The sequence below is a fragment of the Leucoraja erinacea genome, unplaced genomic scaffold (genome assembly GCF_028641065.1).
Source record: "Leucoraja erinacea ecotype New England unplaced genomic scaffold, Leri_hhj_1 Leri_345S, whole genome shotgun sequence".
NCBI lineage: Eukaryota > Metazoa > Chordata > Chondrichthyes > Rajiformes > Rajidae > Leucoraja > Leucoraja erinaceus.
In genome coordinates, this window is record NW_026576246.1 from 26,778 (window position 1) to 41,312 (window position 14,535).

General features: G+C 42.8%; 1 protein-coding gene and 1 long non-coding RNA gene across 3 annotated transcripts in view; both read left to right on the plus strand.

The window, feature by feature from the left end:
• The window catches only part of LOC129693552 (uncharacterized), an 85,299-nt gene that overhangs the window by 26,722 nt on the left and 44,042 nt on the right, over positions 1–14,535 (plus strand). Inside the window, exons 7-9 of the mRNA XM_055630352.1 lie at positions 969–1,155; positions 1,221–1,577; positions 8,709–8,791. Of these exons, the coding sequence (XP_055486327.1) occupies positions 969–1,155; positions 1,221–1,577; positions 8,709–8,791 (627 nt within the window). The remainder of the gene's footprint in view (positions 1–968; positions 1,156–1,220; positions 1,578–8,708; positions 8,792–14,535) is intronic.
• Positions 850–8,802, plus strand: LOC129693554 (uncharacterized). 2 transcript variants are annotated; one of them, XR_008722895.1, is made up of 4 exons: positions 850–1,577; positions 5,245–5,389; positions 7,158–7,234; positions 8,488–8,802. It is a non-coding gene; the product is annotated as an uncharacterized LOC129693554 (long non-coding RNA). The 2 variants fall into 2 exon arrangements; XR_008722894.1 differs by lacking the exon at positions 7,158–7,234 and having other exon boundaries at positions 928–1,577.

Below are 14,535 nucleotides of genomic sequence, written 5' to 3' on the forward strand. Positions count from 1 at the left end.
GTGTTGTAAAATTCTATTGTGTATCCCCGGATACTGTTTAAGATACGAGTGTCAAAAAATTATTTATTCGATGTCTTCTCGCACCAACCTCCTTGCTTCCTTCTGGTTTTACTGTTTTCATCTGGATCCCCGAGGCCGTGTGTTGAGGGTGTACACATCTTCAGATATAGGGGTGATACCTTTGAGGATGATGTTTGGACGTTTAGATGAGCTCCAATTTGGCTTCATTGTCCAACTCCTTGACCTTCTAGATCGGTCACCTCCAAATAAAGATATTGCTAGGAGGTTTCGGGTTTACACAGGCCCGTGTCAATCCCGATTTGATGTAACCAGATGCATAAATTGATTAGTTTAGTACATTCAGGGATTTACAATCCCCAGTGGCAAGTGACCGCTATGGTGTCAGCTAATGTTTGCCCCTGCAGTAGAGAGAGAACATATGGTCTATGCTGGTTTCTAACCTGGTTTGTAGATCTTTCCCAGTTAGCTTTACTCACAGCTGTACTGTTGTTCCCCCTGAAACATAGACAGACATCCCATGTGACTTCCCAGATGGGAATGGAATTTGTCAGTAATTTTTTTGGACTGCTAAATCCTTCAGTCACAACATAAGTATTCCTGTATAGCTATCAGGAAAAGACCAATAATGCACTCTATGTACTTTGTGACTTAGAAAAAGCTTCACCTCATTATTATAGCTCTTACATCTGTTACCTGTCCAGGGTTTGCCCTAGACTTGACCCCAGCACTTTTCTGACAAAAGAGTCTACTGGAGGGAGAGAAGCATGATTATAGCCCTAAGAAAAGGTGCTGCTTCCCTAAGTCTGTGTTTTCCTCCAGCACTTCCCTATAATAGTGGAAGTGAGATACAGCCCTGTATAAGGTGCTGCTATGGGACTTACCCACTCGAGGATTTGTTCTACTCTTTTTTGGATCTGCATCGCTGCAAACGCGGTATGTTCTCGCAGGTGCAGGTCCCGCAGTGTCTACGCGTCTCAGTGCTCACGGGCACTGAGTTCCCTGTAGTGCCCGTTGGCCTGCGGTGCTCCACAGCGCGGTGTAGTGCTCACGGCACTGAGCCGCCCGTCTACCGTTTGCCTGCGGTGCTCCAACGCGGTTCAGTCCGCTCAGGGAGCTGGCCGCTCGCAACCGCAGGTAAGGTGGCTTAACGCGGTGCAGTGCTCCCCACTGTGCCGCTCCTTCCTTAATTGGGCCCGCAGTGCTCCAACGCGGTGCAAGTCCTCTCGGGGAACTGGCCGCTCGCGACGCAGGCCCAGCAGCTCCAACGCGTACCCGGTGCTCACGGGCACCGACCGCTCGCCGCTACCTCCAGTCTCCCAGCCCCACGGACCCATACAGCGCTCCTTACCCTGTAGGTCCCTGGGCTGTTTCCCGAGTCGTCAGACCGACGGCTCCGGAGTGCTCCACCAGCTGTCGGCGACCCGTACACCTGCTGGAGCTAAAGTCGCACCCGCTCCCGCCAAGGGAGACCGTCGTGCCACCGGCCGTTGCTGGCTGCCTGCTCCTACATAGCAGCTCTCCCCCGCCAGCTTTCCACAGCCTTCCTGTAAAGAAAGGTAAGTAAAAAAGAAACTAAGTTCTCTTACCGACTGTTGCAGGTTTCCAAAAACCCAGCCGTTTGGGAGGAAATTCCTTCCTCCCCCAATGACTCGTTGCAATGCGTGTAGCGATAATGACATGCAAGCGTACTAGCGGGTTCTTCATGGAGTCCCTCACGTGACTCCGAAGTAAAATTCACCAATGCTCTACTAATTAACGCTCTACTAAGCGTAAAATGTTGAGTGAACTCAAGCATTAAATTTCCACCGATATATAAAATCAAAGTTTAAATTGAAAGTGTCAGACTGAGCACATACCATAAGCTTTTGGCCAGCTGTGGTCTGCGTTGTCCATCCTTGACCCTGTCCTTGTATCTGAAGATCCCCCACTTCCTCCTGCAGCTCCTGCAGTTCTGAGATCAAATCTGGATCAGAGCAGAACCAGTCATCCTCAATCAGTTTTGTGCCACAGGAAGACACGTCGTTCAGAAAGACAGCATGAACACAGACACAATATGGACTGATTGGACCCTGGTGACCGTCGCTACCTTGTGGCTTCCCCAAGTTAAGATGTTAGTTTCTGACTGGGCTAAAACACCTTGCAGCTGGCTTTAAATTTAAAAAGCTTGCAGTAACAAAGCTAAATTAACATCACTGGTATCACAGAGACAACTGTATAGATATAATTTCAGTATTTTTTTAGGAGAGGCAGATTTGTAATTTAACCTGCAAATCCATTAATAAACTGAGTGAAGCCTGTGTCGTGGCCATTTGGACAAAATGGTAAGTGTTCTACATTTGCAATTACCAATGTAAATATAGGGGAAAAAATAAATCCTTTCGCATTGAAAAATTATAAGGAAGTTTGGTTCATTTTACTTACATCAGATAATGGATGGAATAAACTATGGGTTAAAACAGTGTTCCCTTTCATTGCTAAATAGTCCAAAGAGTTGTACAGCACAGAAACATGTCCTTTTCCATCCAATGTGTCTGTGCCGACTATCATGCCATCTAGTTTAACCCCACTTGCTCGTGTTAAATAAACCTCCTAGTCTTTCAGTGAAACTTGCATATTCATAAAAACTCACTCTAAAGTATGTAATAGGAAATTTAACTGCGTGTTTAATGCAGAGCTAAATGTTATAAAATGATTAGATTACTGAATTAACTAAATAATTCAATGAAAGTATATTTTAGTTGGGGTTTATAACAATTTTGGAAAATGAGCAGTAACTTTAACTGGATTCTACTAATCATTTTAGTCATTACTAGGGCATTCATTTCATCAGGTCCCACATGGTAGGCAAGTGCAGAAGATTTGGGCACATGTAAGGCAAGGTGGGCTAGCCAGTTGGATCTAAATAGGAGGCAGTGATGGAAGGATGTTTTTCTGATGGGAAATCTGTGATTATTGTGGTACCACAGGGATCTCAGCTGAGATTTCCGTTGCCCGAGCGAGGAGCTTTGCCCAAGGTCATAGCAGGATATAGATGAGATGGAAAGTTGGCTGGAGCACAGACAGATAGAATTTGGGAAGTAAAAATGGTTGTAGGACAGGTCAGGGCACTGATGAATGTTGATGAATAGAGACTTGGAGGTCCAAGTCCACAGTTCTCAAAATTTAGCAGGGCAACAGACTGGTGAAGAAAGAATATGGCATGGTTGCTGTCGTAGGTGTGGGTAAGGAATATAATAGCTCGGATGTTTTATTGCAACTTTACAAAACACGAGTTAGGCCACACTTGAAGGGTTGTGTGCAGTTCCTGTCAGCACACTATGTATGAACTCCAGAGGCTGGTTTACAAAAACAGACACAAAGTGCTGGAGTAACGCAGCATCTCCAGTAACATGGGGAGGCGACGTTTCAGGTTGGGCCTCTTCTACAGTCTGATCAGCGATAGATTTGGAGAAAATGGAGAGAAAATTCACAAGGATGTTGCCTGGATTGGAGAACTTTAGTTATGGGGAGAAACTGGATGGATGGGGCTCTTTTTCCCTGGAGTGAGAAAGTTAAGGAGTGACTGATAGAAGTATGTAAGATTATGTGAGGCAGGGTAGAGAGCCAAAATCTTTTTCCCATAGTAGAGTTCCAAAACAAGAGAACATAAGTTTAAGGTAAGAAGAGGAAGTTGTAAAGGCGATCTGAGGGAAAGTTTATTTCTCTCCCCCGAGAGGGCTTTGGATCTGAAACTTGCTGCCAAAGGAGGCAGAATCAAATGCAATTAAAACATTTTTAAAGTAATTTTAGACAAACACGTAATAGGCAAAGCATAGAAGGAGACATTTATAATGCAAGCAAATGAGATAAGTGTAGATGGGAAACAAAAATAAGCATGGACATAGTGAGATGAAAGGCCATTCCTGTGCTGCACAACTACGATTCTAAATACATCATCTTACTAGGCAAAATATTTTGAACCATCTGTTATCATCATAATCTAATTACGGAAACAATTCAGTATTGCTGTCAGTAATTATAAGAGCCATGAGAGGCTTAAGGGTGTAAAAGAACCAAGGACTAAACGATTCACAAATAAAAGAAAGCTTGTCGCAGCTAACAAGCAACATTTGTTCTGAACAAATGGATGGAACAAGGGGAGAAAATTCAGCCCAAACAAATTTTCAGGGTATTGTGCAATGGTAAAGGTTGCATAAGAAGGTGGGAATGATCAATGGCAAATCATATTCCACATGAATTGCACATCGACACTTCTGAGCAGGGTATGTTCTAGAGTCACAGCACAATTTAGCAAGTGAAGTGCCTTTGTCTCGACTGAAATATGGACAACAGATCCCAAAATAGAGGTGCACTCAACTTTCAAGTCATCAAGATCAAATCAAGTCATTCACTTCTTAAACATTTTAAGTTAAAACAAAGTAAACGGTATGGTTTGTTTAAGAGAGAACCAGAGAGCACCACAATTTACCTTCTTTTTTTTCTTCAACTTGATTCATCTTTAATTCCATTACAGTCCACTCATTGTTGTCATGGCTCGGTGTTGGTTTATAATCCGTTTCTTGCCACTTCACCAGTTCCTCTGCAGATTCAGATTCACTTATCTACAGACACATTACACACAAAGCAACATCATCCACTCATCTAACTGGCCAATTAGATGTTTGATGCCATAAGAAACAGAAAGGCTTCGGCATGATACAAGAGTAATGATTCTCTATGTTTGCCTCCGGGACATATTTAATTAACAAAATAGCAAGCTGATTTGAAGTTTAGAGTTATTGGGCAAGACGACCAGAGGTGGAATAAACATTAAAAACGGAACATCATGGTGAAAAATATAGTTTTAAAAAGTTTACCATTTTTTATTCTCTGCTGGAAATGATTTGATGATTTCAGTGATTTTCAGATTTAAGTAAAATTATTTTAATTGTCTTTAAGATAAATGGACCTATGGGCAATGAAGCACCAACTTGTTCCTATTAATGTACACCTTCAGGACATATTGTTACGTCATTAGAATTGCAAGTTGTAGATTTGGATAATTGGAAACTTTTATTACGTTAAAAAATCAGCCCTTGAGCCTTATTCATTCTGTCACATGATCATGTCTGATTTGATCTGTGATCTAAACATTTACCTAATCCCCATAACCCTCAACTTCACGCAGTGTAAAATTCTAACTGGCTAACCCTTAAATATACTGAATGGTTTCTCCACCCACAGCTCTGGAGGGTAAAGAACTCAAAAGATTCTCAACCATCAGAGGAGAAATGTCAAGTACTTTGGATCCGTCTTCACTGAGGAGGATACAAGCAATCTTCCTGATGTACTAGTGGCCAGAGGATCTCTGGTGACGGAGGAATTGAAGGTAATCCACAATAGGCAGGAAATGGTGTTGGGTAGATTCCCGGGGCCTGATGGTCTGCATCCCAGGGTACTTAAGAAAGTGGCTCTAGAAATCAGGACGCATTGGTGATAATTTTCAAATGTTTTATAGAATCAGGATCAGGTCCTGTAGATTGGAGGGTAGCTAATGTTATCCCTCTTTTTGAGAAAGGCGGGAGAGACAAAACAGGGAATTATATACCAGTTAGCCTGACATTGGTGGTGGGGAAGGTGCTGGAGCCAATTATAAAAGATCAAATAGCGGCACATTTGGATAGCAGTAACAGGATCGGACCAAGTTAGCATGGATTTACGAAGGGTTTCATGCTAGACTAATCTGTAATTTTTTGAGGCTGTAACTAGGAAAATGGACAAGGGAGAGCCAGTGGATATAGTATACCTGGACTTTCAGAAAGCATTTCATATAGGTCCCACATGGGGGATTAGTGGGAAAAATTAGGGCACATGGTATTAGGGCTAGAGTGCTGACATGGATAGAAAATTGGTTGGCAGACAGATAACAAAGAATAGGGATTAACAGGTCCCTTTCAGAATGGCAGGCAGTGAGTAGTTGGGTACTGCAAGACTCTGTGCAGATATTTACAATATACACTAATGATTAAGATGAAGGGAATCAAAGTAACATTAACAAATTTGTAGATGACACAAAGCTGGGTGGCAGTGTGAACTGTGAGGAGGATGCTTTTCAGGGTGCCGTTATCCACTTTGGTAGCAAAAACAGGAAGGGTGATTACTATCTAAATGATGTCAAGTTGGAAAAAGGAAAAGATCCGGGGATCCTTGTTCATCAGTCAATGAAAGTAAATATGCAGCAGGCAGTGAAGAAAGCGAATGGCATGTTGGACAACAAGAGGAGTTGAGTACAGGAGCATAGAGGTCCTTCTGCAGTTGTATAGGGCCCAGTGAGACCACACCTGGAGTATTATATTTGTTTAGAAGGATGAGAGGGCATCTTATTGAAACAGATAAGATTATTAAGGGCTTGGACACGCTAAAGGCAGGAAACATGTTCCTGATGTTGGGGGATTCCAGAACCAGGTGCCACAGTTTAAGAATAAGGGGTAAGCCATTTAGAACGGAGACGAGGAAACACTTTTTCACATAGAGAGTTGTGAATCTGTGGAATTCTCTGCCTCAGAAGCGGTGGTGGCCGGTTCTCTGGATACTTTCAAGAGTGAGCTAGATAGGGCTCTGAAAGATAGCAGAGTCAGGGGATATGGGTAGAAAGCAGGAACGGGCTACTGATTGGGGATGATCAGCCATGATCGCATTGAATGGCGGTGCTGGCTTGAAGGGCCGAATGGCCCACTCCTGCATTTATTGCCTATTGTCTATTGCAGCTTTGAAGCCAATCCTTATCCTGAGGCTATGCCCTTTAGGTCTAGACTAAAGGACGTTCTTTTTGGTAACACTTCTTTACCCAGAGGGTGGTGAATCTGCGGAATTCTTTGCCACGGATGGCGGTAGAGGCCAAGTCAGTGGATATTTTTAAGGCACAGATAGATTCTTGATTAGTACAGGGGTCTGAGATTATGAGGGGAAGGTAGGAAAATGGGGTTAGGAGGGAGTAATTGATCAGCCATGATTGAATGGTGGGGTAGACTTGATGGGCCGAATGATCTAATTCTACTATTCCTTATGACCGTATAATATTAATAGGCAAGTCTGGAAATACTCTGTTGCTTCCCCAACCACACCAGCTAATTCAGTAAACTTTCTCCATGTCCAAGGTGTGTGGTAATGCATACAGAAACCATCTGGTGTGGAAGCAAATAGCACCCCTCAGATGCAAGCATCAAGCCAAAAAGTAAGGATGATGATAGAAAAAAGCAAAACAAAAATTTACTTAAATGACCCATTTTAAACAAAAAATCTGAATAAGCAACATAACATTATTTGTAAAATGCAATGTAATTAATTAATTAGCAGGATACTTGAGACTCTTCAATGTGTGCAGAATGCGCACACTTGGAATTAAGACTGTACGTGGGGGAATTAAATGCATCACAAATTCTCCCAACCTGGGAAGCTGCTCCCTTGGTAACTTGTTCTAAACCTACTTGCATGTTCTGGTATTGCTCTTCATTTGTTTCCAATAATTTTTGAAGCTTCTCTGCAAGAAAATACACATCACTATTTAAATAAAGAGAACGAGGAAGAGTCCCTGACCTGAAACATCACCCATTATTTCTCTACACAGATGCTGCATGTCCCGCTGACTTATTCTAGGTTTATGTGTCTATCTTCAGTTTAACCCAGCAACTGCAGTTCCTTTACACAAGAGAATGAAGGATCTCTAACCAAATAACCCTTCCATTTTCTATCTCCCCGTCTCTCCCCCACCCTAGTCCTCTTGCTAATTTCACCATTTATATTCCTTCATGAGCACCTCATCCCCAGCCAACAATGGACCATTGTCAGCTCCACCCCTCACCCCGAGTCATCGATGCGGGCTCTGCTTTATTCTGTACCTCCCCATACCTCTAATTTCCCCCTCCCTGACTCTCGGTCTGATGGAGGGTCTTGATCAGAAACAACACCTATTCGTTTCTTCAGAGATGCTGCCTGACCTGCTGACTCGAGCATTTTGTATCTATCTTCGGTGCAAATCAGCATCTCCAGTTCCTTCTTACCCAATGAAAGTCATACTATACACACACCATTTTGTGCCTCGACGTATTGTGGCCAGTTCACTTTTAGGTATAACTGGTCGTCCTCCTCTTCATAGTCAATCTCCGCATCTTTGTGCTCCAGCAGAAGCTTCTGAGCAGAAACAAGCTGGGTAGAAATAAGTTTAGTGTCAATTAAAGCCAAGGGATTTCTAATGGTCTGAAATAGCCCACAATTCAAATTCTAGATTAAATATTTTGCTTTATGACTGTACAGGCAGGTAAGACTAGTGTAGATGGGGCATGTTGGTCAATGTGGGCAAGTTGGGCCGAAGGGCCTGTTTCTGAGCAGTATGACTCGAAATAATTTTAGCATGCATTGTACTTTTAATGTGCCACTGCCAACAGCTCCATTCTACCACAACTATTTTATGATTGAATTTTCCTGCAGGCTCGCATCTATCCGATGTCACTTACTCTTCAGAAAGGGGTTCTACACGGAATGGAGTGAGCAGTGAAATGTAGGGAAGCACTCCTTCATACAGTTGAGCCCAGATTAAAAATATACAATGTACATAACTAACTATGTAACCAAAAATGTTTTAAATTGCTTCCTACAATGCTTCAACAACTCACGGTATATCAAACCATCAATTTTTCTTTTTTGAAAAGATGAAGTCATTTCATTCCAGGTAAATGGCAAACAGATCAATATTCAGTTAATCGTCATCAGGTGCAAGGGACTTATATTTGGGGTACCTGTACATTGTCCAGCTCCTCTTGGATCTGCACGATTTTAGACAAGTATGAAGCTTCCATTGACAAAGAACTTTCCTCTGATCTTGCAGCCTCTTGGTACAGAAGCGTCACTTGTTCTTTAAGAAAGAGAAAGGAAAAAACACCCATAATTATCTGATATTTGTTGTAAATAAAGCAATACCTCCACAGTTTGCAATTTTTTCCACTGCAGTTAATGGCAATTAGTGAAAATCATATGTTCTACTAATTACCGGCATTTGAAATCATAAAATATCCTTGAAATGCTACAATTCATTAAGCTTGAAGATTGCTCAGGCACAATGGTAATTCCATTTACATATTTATCCAATGATAAATTCCTTAACTATCACTAGTGAGAAATGATTAGAAGCTTGAATAAAGCTCCACAGAAAATGTGTCTCCTCAACATTTTGGAAATTAAGGTATGACATCTATAGGGTATCAACTGACATATCGAACAAAAGACTCTAAACCAAGGTTTAGTACAAATTAATCTTTATTAACATTCGAGTAACTTAAACATGCATGCTAACCACTGACTTCTAATAACTTCTCAATTACTTTACTATTTCAACATCACTTCTTAAACAAAATCACATCTCAAGACTTGGACAGATATTGGTAGGGGGTTTGCTTTCTCTGAGTTTCAATCTCATGTCCGTCCTTCTTGCGATGGTTGTTCCCGGGATGTTGCTGACGATCTCTCAGTCTGCCCTCATTTTATATTAATTTTTACTTCAATCTCTTAAAGAAAGACTTTGTTCTCTAACCCAAGGCTCTCATGACCAAAGATCTATGAAGTCAATCATTTCAAATTGTCCTCCAAGTGTTGAACAAACAAAACAACATCTTCGTTCCTTACCAGGCTAGAGAGAACTTAATTGCATTGCCTGTTCTTATCTCCTTCTCATTATGGTGTTATTTTACACAATGTTAGTGTAGACACCTTATCTTCTCAAGGCCACACTGCCTAGTTGCTCCCACTAGATGTCAACCATGTGAATGTTCTCACTGACTCCTGCATGTCTCTTTCTCTCTCTCTCTCTCTAACTAGTAGCATCCACCCAAAGCCTGTCCCATAACTTGTCATCCAGTCTCCGCTTTATATCCCCCTTTCATCCATTGAGCGTTTAACGAATTGGATCCCACTGAATGCTTAGCCGTATTCCATCTCACACAATGTTCGTAAATATCTGAGTCCTTGCCATGTTACAATCTCTACAAAACATAGCCAAGCATATGGGAATTAAGACTATTATGCTACCCTTAAAGTATTATTTCTCTCACATTTGACCTTATTTATGTATGTTTGACCCTGCTTGTTGCCTCTATAATTTGTCACTTGTTACTTTTTCTTCTCTAACATGACCTAATTTCAGAAAGCCTTTGATAAGATGCCACACGTTAGTCTGCTAAGGAAGATTAGAGCGCATGGTTTCAAATGGATAGCAGGTTGGTTGGGTGGCAGAAGGCAAAGAGTGGCAATAAAGGGGGCTTTTACTGGTTGGCTGCCAGTGACTGGTGTAGTTCCGCAGGGCTCGGTGCTGGGGACCGCTACTCTTCACGTTGTATATTAATGATTTGGACGAGGGGATTGAAGGCTGTGTGGCAAAATTTGCGGATTCTTTGCCACAGAAGGCCGTGGAGACCAAGTCAGTGGATATTTATAAAGCAGAGAGAGATAGATTCTTGATTAGTACAGGTGTCAGAGGTTATGGGGAGAAGGCAGGAGAATGGGATTAGGAGGGGAGATAGATCAGCCATGATTGAATGATGAAATAGACTTGGTGGGCCGAATGGCCTATTTCTGCTCCTATTCCTTATGACCTTACTGGACGGAGGAATGGTTGATGGAATTTATTACAGAGAAGTGTGAGGTGTTACATCTAACAAGGGCAGGACCTACACAGTGAATGGTCGGCCTCTGGGTAGTGTCGTGCAGCAGAGGGATCTAGGAGTACAGGTGCATGGTTCCTTGAAGGTCAAGTCACAGGTAGATAAGGTGACAAAAAAGGCTTTTGGCACTTTGACCTTCATCAGTCAGAGTATTGAGTATAGAAGTTGGGAGGTCATGTTGCAGTTGTATAAGATGCTGGTGAGACCACATTTACAGTATTATGTTCAGTTCTGGGCACCATGTTATAGGAAATATATTGTCAAGTTTGAAAGGGTACAGAGAAGATTTACGAGGATGTTGCCGGGACTAGAAGGGTGTGAACTACAGGGAGAGGTTGAGTAGGCTGGGTCTTTATTCCTTGGAGTACAGGAGGATGAGGGGGGATCTTATAGGGGTGTATCAAATCATGAGAGGAATAGATCGGGTGGATGCAAAGAGTCTCTTGCCCTGAGTAGGGGAATCGAGGACCAGAGGATATAGGTTTAAGGTGAAGGGGAAAAGATTTAATAGGAATCTGAGGGGTAACTTTTTACATAGATAAATAGACAATAGGTGCAGGAGTAGGCCATTCAGCCCTTTGAGCTAGCACCACCAATCAATGTGATCATGGCTGATCATCTACAATCAGTACCCTGTTCCTGCCTTCTCCCAATATCCCTTGATTCCGCTAGCCTTAAGAGCTCTATTTAACTCTCTTTTGAATGCATCTAGTGAAGCGGCCTCCACTGCCTTCTGAGGCAGAGAATTCCACAAATTCACAACTCTCTGTGTGCAAAGGTTTTTCCTCATCTCCATTCTAAATGGCCTACCCCTTATTCTTAAACTGTGGCCCCTGGTTCTGGACTTCCCCAACATCGGAAACATGTTTCCTGCATATTCACACAAATGGTGGTAGTTGAGGCTGGGACTATCCCAACGTTTAAGAAACAGTTAGATAGGTACATGGATGGAACAGGTTTGGAAGGATCTGGACCAAGAGCAGGCAGGTGAGACTAGTGTAGCTGGGACATGTTGGCCGGTGTGGGCAAGTTGGGCTGAAGGGCCTGTTTCCATACCGTATCACTCTATGACTAGTGTAGCTGGGACATGTTGGCCGGTGTGGGCAAGTTGCGCTGAAGGGCCTGTTTCTACACTATCACTCTATGACCATCTATGATTACACTTCTGCAGGTACAGTTCCATAGTTAGCTTTCAATCCACTCCCATTTCCCAAAGTTTAAACATCATCACTACATACATTTAATATACTAACATTAAAACCATCACAATGATAGCAATGTGGAGGCAATCCTTACCCACGGGTGAATTTGTACATTTGTATCCCACTTCGAAATATCATTCAAACAGCTGGCTTCCTTCATTTCTTCAATATTCATCTCAATTTCTCGAGTGTTCTGGATTACCTCAATGCATGTAGACAATAGACAACAGGTGCAGGAGTAGGCACCGCCATTCACTGTGATCATGGCTATTCATCCCCAATTAACACCCCGTTCCTGCCTTCTCCCCATATCCCCTGACTCCAGTGTGCCGGATGACCTTAATACATGTAGTGTGGGCATCAATTAGCTGTTTCTTAATCCATTGTCAATTCTCAGGCAGGAGCCTAACTTCACTAATATACCTGTGGAAGTATTTGCCTAAATCTTCCTTTACTCTCTCAATAACTTCCATTGTAGTTTCGTTATGTTTATGAATATCAATCAACTTGATTTTACCAATTCTGGCAAGTATTTGTGGGTTAATGCAGAATGTCTGAACACCATATTGATATTCCTTTAATGAAGTGGTTGTGCATATTCCCCTCTATATGTAACCTTGGTGATGTCGACCCTGAGTGGCCCCACTTCCATTGTACAATTTAAATCTGCCCTTGCCTCAAATCCCCACTGACCTTGTTCATTGGTGTATTCGGCCAGATAATAATCCCGTCATTAACCCATTTTGTGGTCCCTCTTTCGTTATTGGAATTCCAACCTTCCACCCACCAACGCCAACCTAAGTTTGAACTTTTCACATGTTGGATTTTATCTTTATTAGTGCATTTACCAAAGTGTATCGCTATGAGAATATGCTAGAATTGTCCCATCACTGTGGAACGATGCACCAGGAATGTTGCGAATCAGTCCGACATCTTGATCTGGTCCCACACTGATTGGTATCTCTTCTGTTATCACTGCAATCAACGACTTGACTTTGCAGAAATCGTTCATTAAAATGCAAGTAATATCTGCTCTCATTCACCGTTCTTGATACAGGCTAATAAGCAAGTATTTTAATACTTCCTGCACTTCCTTTCTTGGTTGTTTTATCGTACAGGCTACTGCTGCTAGCTCAGCAACCTGAGCACTCGTTCTAGCTGCTAGTTGGCAACCTATTTCTGCCGGCAGACACAATCAAAATGCTTGCGGGGGTCAGCGGAAAGTTTGCAGACTGGGATGTTCTTTCATCACGGGGAGGGGCTGAGGTTCCAAGTCACACACCAGCTCCCCGGGTCTCTCTCCATACCTCCGGGTTATTTCATCCAATTCTCCCCGTTTACTTCACTCTCCCCTCCAACTTGTTCCGAAAGTGTACATCGTGCCTCTTCAGACTGAGAGCATTTCATGTTGGCACTTGACATGATTAGCTGGTTTATACTGTATCTTCCCTTCCACAGAGAGTTGTGTGTCTGTGGAATTCTCTGCCTCAGAGGGCGATGGAGGCTGGTTCTCTGGATACTTTCAATAGAGAGTTAGATAGAGCTCTTAAAGATAGCAGAGTCAGGGATGTGGGGAGAAGGCAGGAACGGGGCACTGATTGTGGTGACCTTTTATTGCTGCCTGTAGGTTTGTGCATTTGTCTGTCGTCTCCTGCTAAGCAATCCAACACATTCTGACCGTTCTCTCCTTTTCCTGATAAACCCATTTAAACTGTGTTTGAAATGGATTCAAGATGAAGCAGATGCTTCTGTTCCTCCTCTGCTACATTCTCACATGTACCCACTTCTTGTTTTACTGCTCCTAATTCCAGCAGCTGATTCACTTGTGGTTCTTGTTTTACTATTTCTAATTCAACCTTCAACTTTGAATTCTCAATTTCTCCCATAACTCACCAACCACTGGCTATTGCTGTGGCTGAGGTTTGTTCTGGCTCTTCTTCTGTCCCACACGCCCGGGACCCTATAATATTTAGTCTGTAAACTCCACCCACATGGACCATTTATGATCTAGGTTCTCCCAGAGCACCTGTTCCCACGCTGGGCACTGGCCCATTATTGTTCTGTACTAGATCCCACCCAAGGAGCATGGGAGGCGACCAGGGTAAGTGTCTGGCAGTTCTGATGTGTGGTCGGGAAGGAGTGTGGACCACCTGTGATTCCTTAGTGGCCATCTTCCCTGCTACATTTCTCTGAGTCACTTGCAGACTTGCAGAGTTTACCCTCACCCCTGGTTGGTGTCTTTAGCAACTTTCACTTACTCTGTGACCACTGTTTAGTTCGGCACGCCTATGATTCTGGAACGGCTGGGACCACAAAAACTAACCACTCAACTGTGACTACCCAGCCACTCCAAAATGTTGACCCAATGAACTGTGTAGGGTATCATCTGATGTGTTGAATAAAAGACTCTAAACCAAGGTTTAGTACAAGTTAATCTTTATTAACACTCGAGTATGGCATGTTGGCCTTCATAACAAGAGGAGTTGAGTATATGAGCAAAGAGGTCCTTCTGCAGTTGTACAGGGCCCAAGTGAGACCACACCTGGAGTATCGTGTGCAGTTTTGGTCTCCAAATTTGAGGAAGGACATTCTTGCTATTGAGGGAGTGCAGTGTAGGTTCA